This window comes from Tachyglossus aculeatus, chromosome 21, assembly GCF_015852505.1.
Source record: "Tachyglossus aculeatus isolate mTacAcu1 chromosome 21, mTacAcu1.pri, whole genome shotgun sequence".
Lineage (NCBI taxonomy): Eukaryota > Metazoa > Chordata > Mammalia > Monotremata > Tachyglossidae > Tachyglossus > Tachyglossus aculeatus.
The window spans coordinates 69,254,807-69,267,506 of NC_052086.1; the positions used below are offsets into that span (position 1 = coordinate 69,254,807).

Consider the following 12,700-nt stretch of genomic DNA (forward strand, 5'->3'; position numbering starts at 1 on the left):
ATTTATCAGCTCTAATCGTATATTTTTGTACCGATTATAGAATGAGAGACTGGAGTATGAGTGGCATTACATTGCGGTCTTAGTTTTAATTGGGTGAACAGGGGACATTCGGTATTTTTATTTCCCAGAGCCAGTGGATTTTCTGGGCTGGCAGATTTTCTTAATCTGCTTTTATTAGTTTCTCTAAATGTCTAAATCTCCTTTCATTCATGATATGCGCGAATTTCTTTTGCGGAACAGCATGTCTAACTTGAAGTGCTTGGCGTGGGATTATTTGAGATGTGCCGCACGGGCAAATTGCTCTTTCTTCCCTCCGGCTAAGCTGAACAGTCATTCTTTATTGTCTCACTTTTATATAGGATGAAGATATAACACTGCAGATAACAGAGAGTGAGGACAATGAGGAAGACGACATGGTGGATGTTATCTGGCGTCAGTTATTGACGAGTTGCCCGTGGCTCTCCGATCTTGATGAAAATGCCACAGAAGGTCTAATTAAAGTATGGAGAAAAGTTGTAGATAGGATCTTCAGTCTCTACAAACTCTCCTGCAGTGCCTATTTTACTTTCCTTAAACTCAATGCTGGTCAGGTGAGTAGTGCAGTATTCTACTAATTGAATACACTGTCTCCAGAATTTCATTTGGGCCCAGAAACCGTTTCAGCAGTTGAATGCTTCTTTTTTCTCCCCCGCGCCCCTTGTTGCTTTCAGATTACTCTAGATGAAGATGACCCAAGGCTGCACTTAAGCATAATGTCTGAACAAAGCACCGACGACGTTATTGTAATGGCAACGTTGAGGTTGTTGAGATTGCTGGTCAAACATGCTGGAGAGCTAAGGCAGTATCTGGAGCACGGCTTAGAAACCACCCCCACTGCTCCTTGGAGAGGTAAAACTTGACGTGAAGTTACTTGACAATACATCCTGCTCTAAAAGAGTGTTAAGAAGCCAAATGAAAGCATCGTCTTACCTTGAATCTTGTTTCCCCAGGCTAAGTATTGGGAATCAGACCCTTTTGCATCATCATCATCATCAATAGTATTTACTGAGCACTTACTATGTGCAGAGCACTGTATTAAGCACGTGGGAGAGTACAGCACAACTTAGTTGGTGGACACATTCACACAGACTGTGAGCCCGTTGTTGGGTAGGGACCGTCCCTATATGTCGCCAACTTGTACTTCCCGAGCGCTTAGTACAGTGCTCCGCACACAGTAAGTGCTCAATAAATATGATTGAATGAATGCCCGCAACGGGCTTACAGTCTAGAAAGGGAGACAGATGTTAATATCATTTATAATATAGAATGTATGGTTGTCAACACAAGTGCTGTAGGATTGAGGGGCACTCAAAATAAGAATTGTTAGGCAGTTGTGGTTTAAACGTTTTGGATTTCTTTTAATTCCCCAAACCCATGTTGGAGCCTCTTAAAAATTGCCAACTAGTGCACCATTCAGAAGCAAGAGGGAAATGTTTGCAGTTACCTGACGTTTTTAATAAACCCTTTGCGTTATATTTACCTTCTTGGCATTATCTTCACCTTCTTTATAAAGATCAATCAATCAATCAGTTGTATTTATTGAGTGCTTACTGTGTGCAGAGCACTGTACTAAGCGCTTGGGAAGTCCAAGTTGGCAACATATAGAGACAGTCATCATCATCATCATCATCAATCGTATTTATTGAGCACTTACTGTGTGCAGAGCACTGTACTGAGCGCTTGGGAAGTACAAATTGGCAACATATAGAGACAGTCCCTACCCAACAGTTTGCTCACAGTCTAGAATGAGGAGACAGAGAACAAAACCAAACATACTAACAAAATAAAATAAATAGAATAGATATGTACAAGTAAAATAAATAAATAGAGTAATAAATATGTACAAACATATACATATATACAGGTGCTGTGGGGAAGGGAAGGAGAAGGGAAGGCATAAAGATGCCTTTGACAAAAGTAAGGATAAGGAGACATAGATCTCTAGATACACACACCCAATCCATTCTTACCAGTACATGTTTTGGCTAGAACGCGGGGGATTTAAGAAATATTCTGACAATGTGAGTCTGTTTTTGGTGGGCTATATTTTTTTTATGGTACATTTTAAGCCCTTACTGTGTGTCTGGAACTGTACAAAGTGTTGCTGTAAGGCACAAGATAATCAGGTTGGACACGGTCCCTGAGCCACCTGGGGCTCACAGTATAAGTAGGAGAGGGTGGGATTTAATCCCCATTTTAGAGGTGGGGTGACTGAGGCCCAGAGAGGTTAAGTGACTTTGCCAAGGTCACCCAACAGACAAATGGTGGAGCTGGGATTAGAAGCCTTTTGCCCCCTGACTCCTGGGCCCACACATTTTCCACTAGGCCATTCTGCTTTCCAGTGGTGGAATCAGTGGGTTTGCATGCCGAGTGAGGTACAAGCAAGTAGTACAGCATGAGTTTTGCTTAATGGAAGGGTTTTGTAAGAACACAACCCCTTCATTTTAGGAGAACTGAGTGTACTGTGCAGTATAAGTTTGGACCGAAAAGTTGGTTGGTACGTTACCAATAGTTTCGGTTTCTAGGTAGGCTGTTGCTCAGGGCTTGAACTTTGACCAGGTTGAGTCGTCTTCTTAAACTGAAGCTTTTGCCTGTTAAATATATATTTTAGCCCTCAAACTTTGAAAGGAAAAGGGAAAACAAGTATTCCCATTTCGAAGTAGCACGGATTTTTCCTTGACTTCAAATACAAATAATCACATAAGCGTTCTTCCATAAAAGATTACCCTAAAACTGTAGATGAGTTGCTTGCGGGTTTTACTGTGTTGCTCAAAATTCATTCATTCATTCAGTCGTATTTATTGAGCGCTTACTGTGTGCAGAGCACTGTACTTAAGCACTTGGGAAGTACAAGTTGGCAACATATAGAGACGGTCCCTACCCAGCAGTGGGCTCACAATCTAGAAGGGGGAGACAGAGAACAAAACAAAACATATTAACAAAATAAAATAAATGGAATAAACGTGTACAAATAAAATAAATAAATAGGGTAATAAATACGTACAAACATGTATACATATATACAGGTGAGTTCAGTCTTGGACATACTGAGTTTTAGACGGCGGAAAATATGTTTCTGATATTTGAAAGTATGAGGAGAAATGAGAGAGTAGTTATCGAATAAAGTTCCTTTGATATTTTATTCATTGAACAAGTTTGTAAATCTGCAGAGGACATACTGCGTACCCAAGGAGTTCAATTTACAATTATTTTGATCATTTAAATGCTAGTTCCATCAATCATATTCACTGAGTGCTGACAGTGTAAAGAGTACTGTACTTAATGCTTGGGAAAGTACAGTATTACTAGTTGAGTTCTATTTTTTTGTAACTGGTTATTCTTTGAACCAAAAGTTATGATACAGTGAGATCTACTGTGGAGAAGTCGTAGGCTTCCTGAAATGGAAACTAGGCTTTCTGCTATTGAAGCCATCTATGTGGTTTGAAGGGAAGAACGTTGTCGAGTGATAGTCATAACTGTGAACATGTATCAAATCAGCTAATCAGTAAGTAGTATATATTGAGTACCAATTGTGTGCAGAGCACTGTACTAAGCGGTGGTTGTCAGGGAGCAGGAATCACAGAATTCGTCCAAGCATCCTTTTTTTGCCACTTTTGAACGGCCCATTGATCTGACCTAGTGTAGCATCTCTTTATATTCTTAAATGCCTTGCTATCTCATTTCCAATCAAGGATAGTTTTAGAATCATAAAATAATGAAGCTGGAAAGGGTGAGGTCGTCTGGTCCGAGTCCTGCTTTTAAGCAGGTGGCTGAATAAACCATGCAAGACAGGGGAAAGCACTATGGCTAGGACTCTCTAATTCTCCCCAGTATTTTAAATATACTATCTGCTGAATTGCACACAGGTTTGGAAGGATCATATTTATGTCTCCTGGTCACTTTGAATTGCATTGTCCTTCAAAATGTTGGCAGTTTGTTGTAGTGACATCGTGAGCGTATCCTTAGTTCCTTCAGGCAGATCATCAGTAAAGATAAATATAGTTACCAAATCTGAACCTCTGAAACACAACTTGATAGGTCTCTCCAGGTTGAGGCGGAGCCACTTGATGATTCCATTTATGGGGCACACCTCTGATCAGCTGTGTGGCCACCTAATAAATACAGGCTTAAAACCATATTCCTCCAGTCAAACAGTGAGCATATTGGTTGGAATCCTGTATCATATGTAACTGTTTTTTCCACTTGTCTGAAACTTCCCTCCTCATAAGAGAAAATTTATTGATATGCTCTTCCATAAGCCATTTTATCTTATTGCCACTTAATATATTCTTTTCCTATTCTGAGTAATTTCTGAGTATCTTTCCCATTATCAAAGGTAAATGAGCAATCAGTAATTAGCAAGGTAATTAGCAAAGTAATCCTTTTTACATTACTGTTGCAATGAGTTCCCAAAAGTAATGGCTTTTGACTGGAGATCAGACTAATGGATATCGTGCTTCTTGTCTTTTCTGCCGATGAAAGTCCGCTGTTTTTATATATTCCTTGAATGATTTTCCTGTTTTATAGTTCTCATTTCAAACCTCTCTTGGCAAATGGGCCTTGTCTCGTCTCGTTCACATTTGATATTTGCAGGAAAGACAGCGATAAAGAAGCAGCATTGCCTAGTGGCTAGATCACGGGTCTGGGGGCCAGAAGGGCCTGGGGTTCCAAACCCAGCTGCATGACCCTGGGCAAGCCACTTCACTTCTCTGTGCCTGAGTTACTTCATCTGTAAAATGGAATTAAGCCTATGTTCCCTTTGTGAGACAGGGACCATGTCCAAACCCAATTATCTTCTTTCTATTCCAGCGCTTAGTACAGTGTATGACACATAGTAAGCGCTAAACAAATACCACAGTTATTAAAGCACCGTCATTAAGAGTACACGGCCCCTTTTCACTGATAGTCATTTTTAATCCTCCTTTCCTTGGTCACTCCTTTTTGCCTTGTCTGGTAAACATCTCATTTCACTGAATTTGGCTTTAGAGATTGATTTTTACTTGGAGAGACTCGTGCTGAATGTATATGCTGCTCTTCGAGGTTCGTGATCAGACTGATGGATATCGTGCTTCTTGTCTTTTCTCCTCCCCCAAGGTATCATTCCGCAGCTCTTCTCCCGTCTAAATCATCCTGAAGTGTATGTCCGCCAAAGTATTTGTAATCTACTCTGTCGAGTGGCACAAGATTCTCCTCATCTCATATTATATCCCGCAATTGTGGGAACTATTTCACTGAGTAGTGAATCCCAGACATCAGGTACGGAGCGATTCTTTTGCAATTCTCAGGGTTTGCAGATATCAGATGTGAGTTTTGTTGGGGCAGCCAAAAGCTCCTGAATGTATCTATATGCATATATAGAAAATGTAGTCCATTTTAAAAGATCAATCAATCCTAGTTATTGAGAACATATTCTGTTAGAGTACTGTAATAATAATGATGGTGGCATTTGTTAAGTGCTTACTATGTGCAAAGCACTGTTCTAAGCGCTGGAAGATAGGTTGTCCCAAGTAGGGCGCACAGTCTTAATCCCCATTTTACAGATGAGGAAAGTGAGGCACAGAGAAGTGAAGTGACTTGCCCAAAGTCACACAGCTGACAAGTGGCGGAGCCGGGGTTAGAACCCATGACCTCTGATTCCCAAGTCCTTGCTCTTTCCACTGAGCCATGCTGCTTCGCTTACTAAGTGCCTAGGAGAGAAGCAGCATGGCTTCATGGGAAGAGCACGGGCTTTGGAGTCAGAGGTCATGGGTTCAAATCCCAGCTCCACCAGTTGTCAGCTGTGTGACTTTGGGCAAGTCACTTCACTTCTCTGTGCCTCAGTTACCTCATCTGTAAAATGGGGATTAAGACTGAGAGCCCCACATGGGACAACCTGTTTACCTTGTATCTACCCCAGCACTTAGAACAGTGCTTGGCACATAGTAAACACTTAATAAATGCCGTCATTATTATTACAATAGAGTTAATGGGCATGATCCCTTCCCTCCAGGAGCTTAGAGTGGAGTTGGAGTTCATCAATCAATCGTATTTACTAGGTGCTTACTCTGTGCAGAGCACTGTACTAAGTACTTGGGTGATTACCAAACATGCAGGTTGAAGGAGAGAAAAGAAAGGTTAGGGATAATGCTGAAGTTGTGTGCTTGAGGAAGAGAGGATGGTGTTATTAAAAGTTAGGGAGTGGGAAGGATTTAGGAGGGAAGAGGAGTTCAAAGTTGGACTGGTGGTCCATGTGAAGGTGTCCTGGGTGCAACAGAAAGTGTGAGATTGTAGAAAAGAAGAGCGATCAGGGCTTGGGAAATAGATTTGGGGGTTATCCGCATAGGGATGGTAGTTAAAGTTGGGATAGTGAATTAACCCCCAAAGAGAGTGAGTGTAGATTGAGAGCAGAAGGGAACCCAGACCTGAGCCTTGAGGGACACTCACCGTTAGGAAGTGGGACGCAGAAGGAGACCACGAAAGAACCCAAGAAGAAGTAGAAGAACCAGGAGAGGACTGTCAGAAACCAAAGTTTCTTGAAGAAGAGGGTGGTCTTCCATGTCAAAAGAGAGGCCAAGGAGGATTAGGACAGAGCAGAGTCCTTTAGATTGGCGATGAGGTTGGTCATTGGTGGCCTTGGAGAGAGCAGTTTCAGTGGAGTGAAACAGGCAGAGGCGGGGAATCAAGAAGCCATTCGAGGAGGTTGGGCAGGAATGGGAGGAGGGAAATGGGGCAAAAAGGATGGGGTCCAGAGAAGTTATTTTAGGCTAGAGGAGACATGGGAGTGTTTGTAAGGGGAGCGGGTGGCGCCATCGGACAATGAGCAGTTGAAGATTGCAATCAGGGAGTGGGCATAAGCGATTTTATAAGACATGAAGGGGATAGACTGTGGAAGTAACTGGGAGATCTCCTCAGGATCCAGCCGGGAAGGAAGGTGTTAATATTAGTAGTTGTGCCAAGCACTGTACTAAGCACTAGGGGTAGATGCAGGATAATCAAATCAGATATGGTCCCTGTTCCACATGGTGCCCACAGTCTAAGGGAAAAGGAGTGCAACCATTGAAGCCCTGTTTTACAGATGAGGAAACTGAAGCAAAGAAAAGTTTCCATGGCTTGCCTGTGCTCTTTCCACTCAGCCACGCTGTGAAAATGGAGTGGGTGGGGTGGGAATCCACCCCTTAAAATACCTTGTTGAAATATAAATATATATCACCTGTATATATGTATATATGTTTGTACATATTTATTACTCTATTTATTTATTTTATTTGTACATGTCTATTCTATTTATTTTATTTTGTTAGTATGTTTGGTTTTGTTCTCTGTCTCCCCCTTTTAGACTGTGAGCCCACTGTTGGGTAGGGACTGTCTCTATATGTTACCAATTTGTACTTCCCAAGCGCTTAGTACAGTGCTCTGCACATAGTAAGCGCTAAATAAATACGATTGATGATGATGATGATGATAAAGAATTAAAGTTGGCAATATTTTAGAGTCTAGAGGAGAAACATGCAGACTATGGCTATTTGACTAGATTCTAAGCGCTATGGTGAATCCTGCTTTTTAAAAAATGGTCTGTCCGAAGGTGTAACTGTTCAGTCATATATATTTTTCCTGTGTGGTAGGCAACAAGTTACCTTCAGCCATTCCCACTTTGCTGGGCAATATTCAAGGTGAAGAATTACTAGGAGCAGAATGTGAAGGGGGAAGTCCTCCAGCTTCTCAAGATAGCAATAAAGACGAACCCAAGAATGGCTTAAATGAAGATCAAGCTATGATGCAGGATTGCTACAGCAAAATTGTAGAAAAATTGTCTTCTGCCAACCCAACAATGGTCTTACAGGTAAAAGGGGATATTTTGCTTATATTTAAAATCAAAAGCACCTTCAGTTTTTACCAAAAAATACCCTGTAATTATATTTAGGAATAAAATTTAAACCCGTCTGGTCTTGAAGCTTAATAGAGAGCTGAGTGGTGAAATAAATCAGTCGTTTTTAGTAAACACTTACAGGGTGCATGGAAGAGTACATTAGTGTTGGTAGATTCCCTGGGCACGATGAAATTACGATCTAGTGGGGAAACAGACATTAGTATAAAGAAGTTAGGGATATTTACATAAGTGCTTGGGGGTAGGGTGAGGGAGAGGTGAATAAAGGGTGCAAATATAAGTGAAAGGGCAATGCAGAGGGGAGTGGGAGAAGCGGAAATGAAGGCTTAAATTGGGGAAGGCCTGTTGGAGATGATGTACTTTCAATAAGTCTTTAAGGGTGGGGAGAGTCATCATCTGTCATGTGAAGAGGGAGGGTGATCCAGGCCAGAGGCAGGCTGGTGGTGACATAAGATAAGTCGGTGAAATATTATGGGCATAGTGGTCCTTATCCAAAAAGGGGTCAGAGATGTCTTTTGGATAATGCGGTGATTGAGAGGAACATCTGCATCTGAAAAACTAGAAAAATTGCGAGGAAGTATATTTAAATCGGGTGTATTTGTAGGTTCAAATGCTGGTAGCCGAATTGCGCAGGGTGACCGTTCTTTGGGATGAGCTCTGGCTGGGAGTTCTTCTACAACAACATATGTATGTTCTGAGACGCATTCAACAGTTGGAGGATGAAGTAAAGAGAGTCCAGAATAACAATACGTTACGCAAGTAGGTGTCATCAGATTTTGAAACTCCATCCCTTCTGCTCGTTGAAGTCCTCAAAATATAATTGTGAAACTGATTTGCAATATGTCCTGTTGAATTCCCATTTGAAATAACTGAAGTTTTTTTTCCTCTCTGGACGTGAGTTACTAATACGTTTTTTTGTGAAACCTGAAAGCTGTTATAACTGGAAATTCTGGGAAACTTATGAAATGCTTAGAAATGGTTGAGGTGCCTCTTTCCATTCATTAGCATTAGCAGGGATGTTATTACGTTCCTAGATGGTTCATTCCCTATTTCAGCTAGCATTCCAGGGGTTTCATGCATTTTGAAATTCAGTAACTCTAAAGTAAGAACATTTATAGTTACATAGTAATAATAATCATGGTATTTAAGTGCTTATTATGTATTAAGCACTGTACTGAGCCCTGGGGTAGATGCAAGATCATCAGTTCCCTCATGGGGCTCACATTGTAAGTATGAGGTAGAACAGGTATTGAATCCCCATTTTACAGATGAGAGAACTGAGGCCCAGATAAGTTAAGTGCCTTGGCCAAGGTCACATAGCAGGTAAGTACCAGAGGCGGGAGAACCCAGATCTTTTGACTCCGGCCCTGTGTTCTTTCCACTAGGCTAAGCTGCTTCTCTTCTTCACAATAAATGTAAAATATTCCGCTTCTAGTGAACAGCAGTGTTTTTTCTCTGTACTCTGTTTATATCTGATCATATTCAGTACATATAGAATTTAAATACATGGGGTGCATACATTTGACAGCAGTCATTCTTTCTTTCCCCTCACTGTCCCCTGTTCTTTATTGTTAGAGTCCAGTAGTTCTTAGTTTTTGTTGTAATACTTTTGTTGCAGTACCCTCTCAGTGCCTGTTGTTTTACAGTGCTGAAATGAAATTGTTTCTCTTGATAGAGAAGAGAAAATTGCAATAATGCGCGAAAAGCACACAGCTCTGATGAAGCCCATCGTATTTGCTTTGGAACACGTACGGAGCATCACTGCCGCTCCGGCCGAAACACCTCATGAAAAGTGGTTCCAAGACAACTATGGTGAGGCAATTGAAAATGCCCTGGAAAAACTCAGGAACCCATTAAATCCTGCAAAACCTGGAAGCAGCTGGATCCCGTTTAAAGAGGTATTGTAAATTTAAGATTTACCATCAGGAAGTGCCAAATGGTTTTGGTCATCTGGTTTGCTCTGTGAAGATGAAATCTCTTATGTTGAATCCCAAATTGTTCCTTTTGGTTCTTACCCCTTGTGTTAAAGGCGGCAGCAATCTGATTATTTTAAAACTGCCCTATCAGCCCACAGTTAGCACTTAATAAATACCTTAGAAAGGAAATCACTGTTAAGAGGGTGGGAAAATATCAGACTAGCAAGTAGTGTGTGTTTAGGTGAAGTTTGATGGAAGGGTTGAAACTGTTGTATTTTGTAGATTCAGTGCCAACAGTGGTATTCTGTTGGTCAACAGGCAAATTGCATGGCGGGGGAAAAGGTTATAGAATAATTAATGATTCTTCATCAAGAACTAATCAGTTGCAAATCTGAAGTTGAACATTTCATTGCTTAAGGTGAACTTTTATTTTTTTCATCCGTCAAATCAACGTTCATTGAGTGCCTGCTGTGTGCAATGCACTGTACCGAGTGCTTGGAAGAGTACAGTAGAGTTAGAATACATGCTTGCTGCCTTCAAGGAGTATACACTATCCATTTTATTATTACACTTTAATGCCTACCCTGGACACCTGAGGAAAAGTGCAGATTGATCATCTTTTTGATCCTTTCCAAATTGTGCTGCCACTAAGGAGTTGGTGACACGTTACAAAAGAGGGGTGCGGCAATAAGGACCTTCTCCCCAGCTCCCAGCATATTCAGGACTCCCCTGCTCTCTTCCATTTCCCAGTATTGCCTGTGTCTCTTTTTTTTTTTCTGTCCAGATTAGATTGCAGTTTTAGCTAAGAGCCTAATGAATGATATGGCTTAAGTATGTACCTTCTTTATAAATTGTAAATTGTTCTGATAGTGGAGTGCTAGGCTCCTGGCCCAGGCAGGAAGGGAAGGTAGGCGTGGGTCAGCACGACTGGACTGGATATCACACTCCAAAGGCATGTAAACGCTTTGTGGGCAGGGAATGTGTCTGTTCGTTATTGTACTTTCCCAAGCCCTCAGTACAGTGCTCGGCACACAGTAAGCGCTCAATAAATACAACTGAATGAACTCAGCAAAGGAAGGGGGACATGGTCCTTAACCTTCTGCTGTGAAATCAGCTTGTGTAACTCAGCCCTTTTCCCCAGTGAGGTCACACAACACAGCACGCAGCATTGAAGGTGAGTGAGTAGGAGGTGTATTCTTTTTTTTTCCTTCTTCTTCTTCTTTTTTTAATGATATTTCTCAAACGCTTAGTATATGCCAGGCACTAGGGTAGATTCAAGCTAACCAGGTTGGGCACACTCCCTGTCCCGCAAAGGGCTCACCAGTCTGAACCGCATTTTACAGATGAGGTAACTGAGGCAAGGAGAAGCGATGGGAACAGGGTCACACAGCAGAAGAGTGATGGAGCTGGGATTAGAAATTGAGAAGCAGTGTGGCTCAGTGGAAACAGCCCGGGCTTTGGAGTCAGAGGTCATGGATTCAAATCCCGGCTCTGTCAGCTGTGTGACTTCGAACGAGTCACTTAACTTCTCTGTGCCTCAGTTACCTCATCTGTAAAATGGGGATTAAGACTGTGAGCCCCCCGTGGGACAACCTGATCACCTCGTAACCTCCCCAGTGCTTAGAACAGTGCTTTGCACTTAGTAAGCGCTTAATAAATGCCATCATTATTATTACTATTATTAGAACCCAGGTCCTTCTGACTTCCAGGCATGTGAGCTCTCTACTGGGACACACTGCTTCTCTTGGTCTTTTGAGGCCAAGCTGAGGACTCTGTGAGGGGCTGTAATTCACTCTGGTCAGGCCCCTGCTCCTCACTATCAGGGCCACCGATTAAGGAAAGAAAAAGAAGAGACAGGAAGATTAATTAAAATTAGAAAAGTCTTTCCTACAAACCAAAGCGCAGTTTATCCCATTGTGTTCCGGGTAGGCGGTTGGGAAGAAAGGTGGGTGGGTTTTTTCTCCCACATACTTCAAGTGGCAAAGGCTCAAAATTGTGGTTTTTTCACTTCTAGTATGTCAACCTTATCTGTGTTTTTTTTCTTTCAATATTTTTCTCCAATATGGTAAGTCTCAGAGATCTAGAGATCTGCTCGTAGTTTTTCTCCAGTGAGGTAAGAGTAGATTTTTTTTTTTATGTAAAGAGTTGATATCTGTCATTTTCAAATCGACTCACAGTAGAAGTGATTGTGATCAAAGGTCTGCTTTTGATGCCAGGTGTAAACATTTTATCCTCCATCTCCTTTGTGTACACTTTAATAGGATTTCTATTCAAAATGAGTAATCATCTGAAAACCACTTTAAAAGATTGAGGATGGAATGTAGTCCATATTCCCCTGCATGATTACTGTTGAAAAGAATTAAAAGCACCCAAGTTCTATCTTAATGCACACTTACAAACTTTTCTTGCGTATCTTATACAAATGCAATGCGTGTGTGGGGTTTCCATGGGGGAATGGGGAAGAGGAAATTAAACTGCAACTTTGAACCCGAGGCCTTTCTAAAAAAAGACTTCCTTAAAAATAGGTGATGCTAAGTTTGCAGCAGAGAGCACAGAAACGTGCTAGTTATATCCTGCGCCTTGAAGAAATCAGCCCCTGGTTGGCTGCCATGACTAATACTGAAATTGCCCTTCCTGGAGAAGTATCAGCCAGAGATACCGTGACGATCCACAGTGTGGGTGGAACCATCACAATCCTACCTACTAAAACCAAACCCAAAAAACTGCTCTTTCTGGGTTCAGACGGGAAAAACTACCCCTATCTCTTTAAAGGTAAGACCTCAACGTTTTTCCTATCCTTGTCGCAATAAACATTATCTTGTTTCCCTTGAAAGAGGAAAGCTTTTATTAACGCTTCCAATTTATAGTACGACTAGAAAAG

General features: G+C 41.6%; 1 protein-coding gene across 1 annotated transcript in view; it reads left to right on the forward strand.

Annotated features, from left to right (window-relative positions):
• SMG1 (SMG1 nonsense mediated mRNA decay associated PI3K related kinase) overlaps positions 1 to 12,700 on the forward strand; it is a 139,248-nt gene that overhangs the window by 93,705 nt on the left and 32,843 nt on the right. Inside the window, exons 34-40 of the mRNA XM_038762537.1 lie at positions 360 to 590; positions 711 to 888; positions 5,134 to 5,295; positions 7,641 to 7,858; positions 8,508 to 8,662; positions 9,579 to 9,801; positions 12,345 to 12,591. Coding sequence (XP_038618465.1) covers positions 360 to 590; positions 711 to 888; positions 5,134 to 5,295; positions 7,641 to 7,858; positions 8,508 to 8,662; positions 9,579 to 9,801; positions 12,345 to 12,591 — 1,414 coding nt within the window. The remainder of the gene's footprint in view (positions 1 to 359; positions 591 to 710; positions 889 to 5,133; positions 5,296 to 7,640; positions 7,859 to 8,507; positions 8,663 to 9,578; positions 9,802 to 12,344; positions 12,592 to 12,700) is intronic.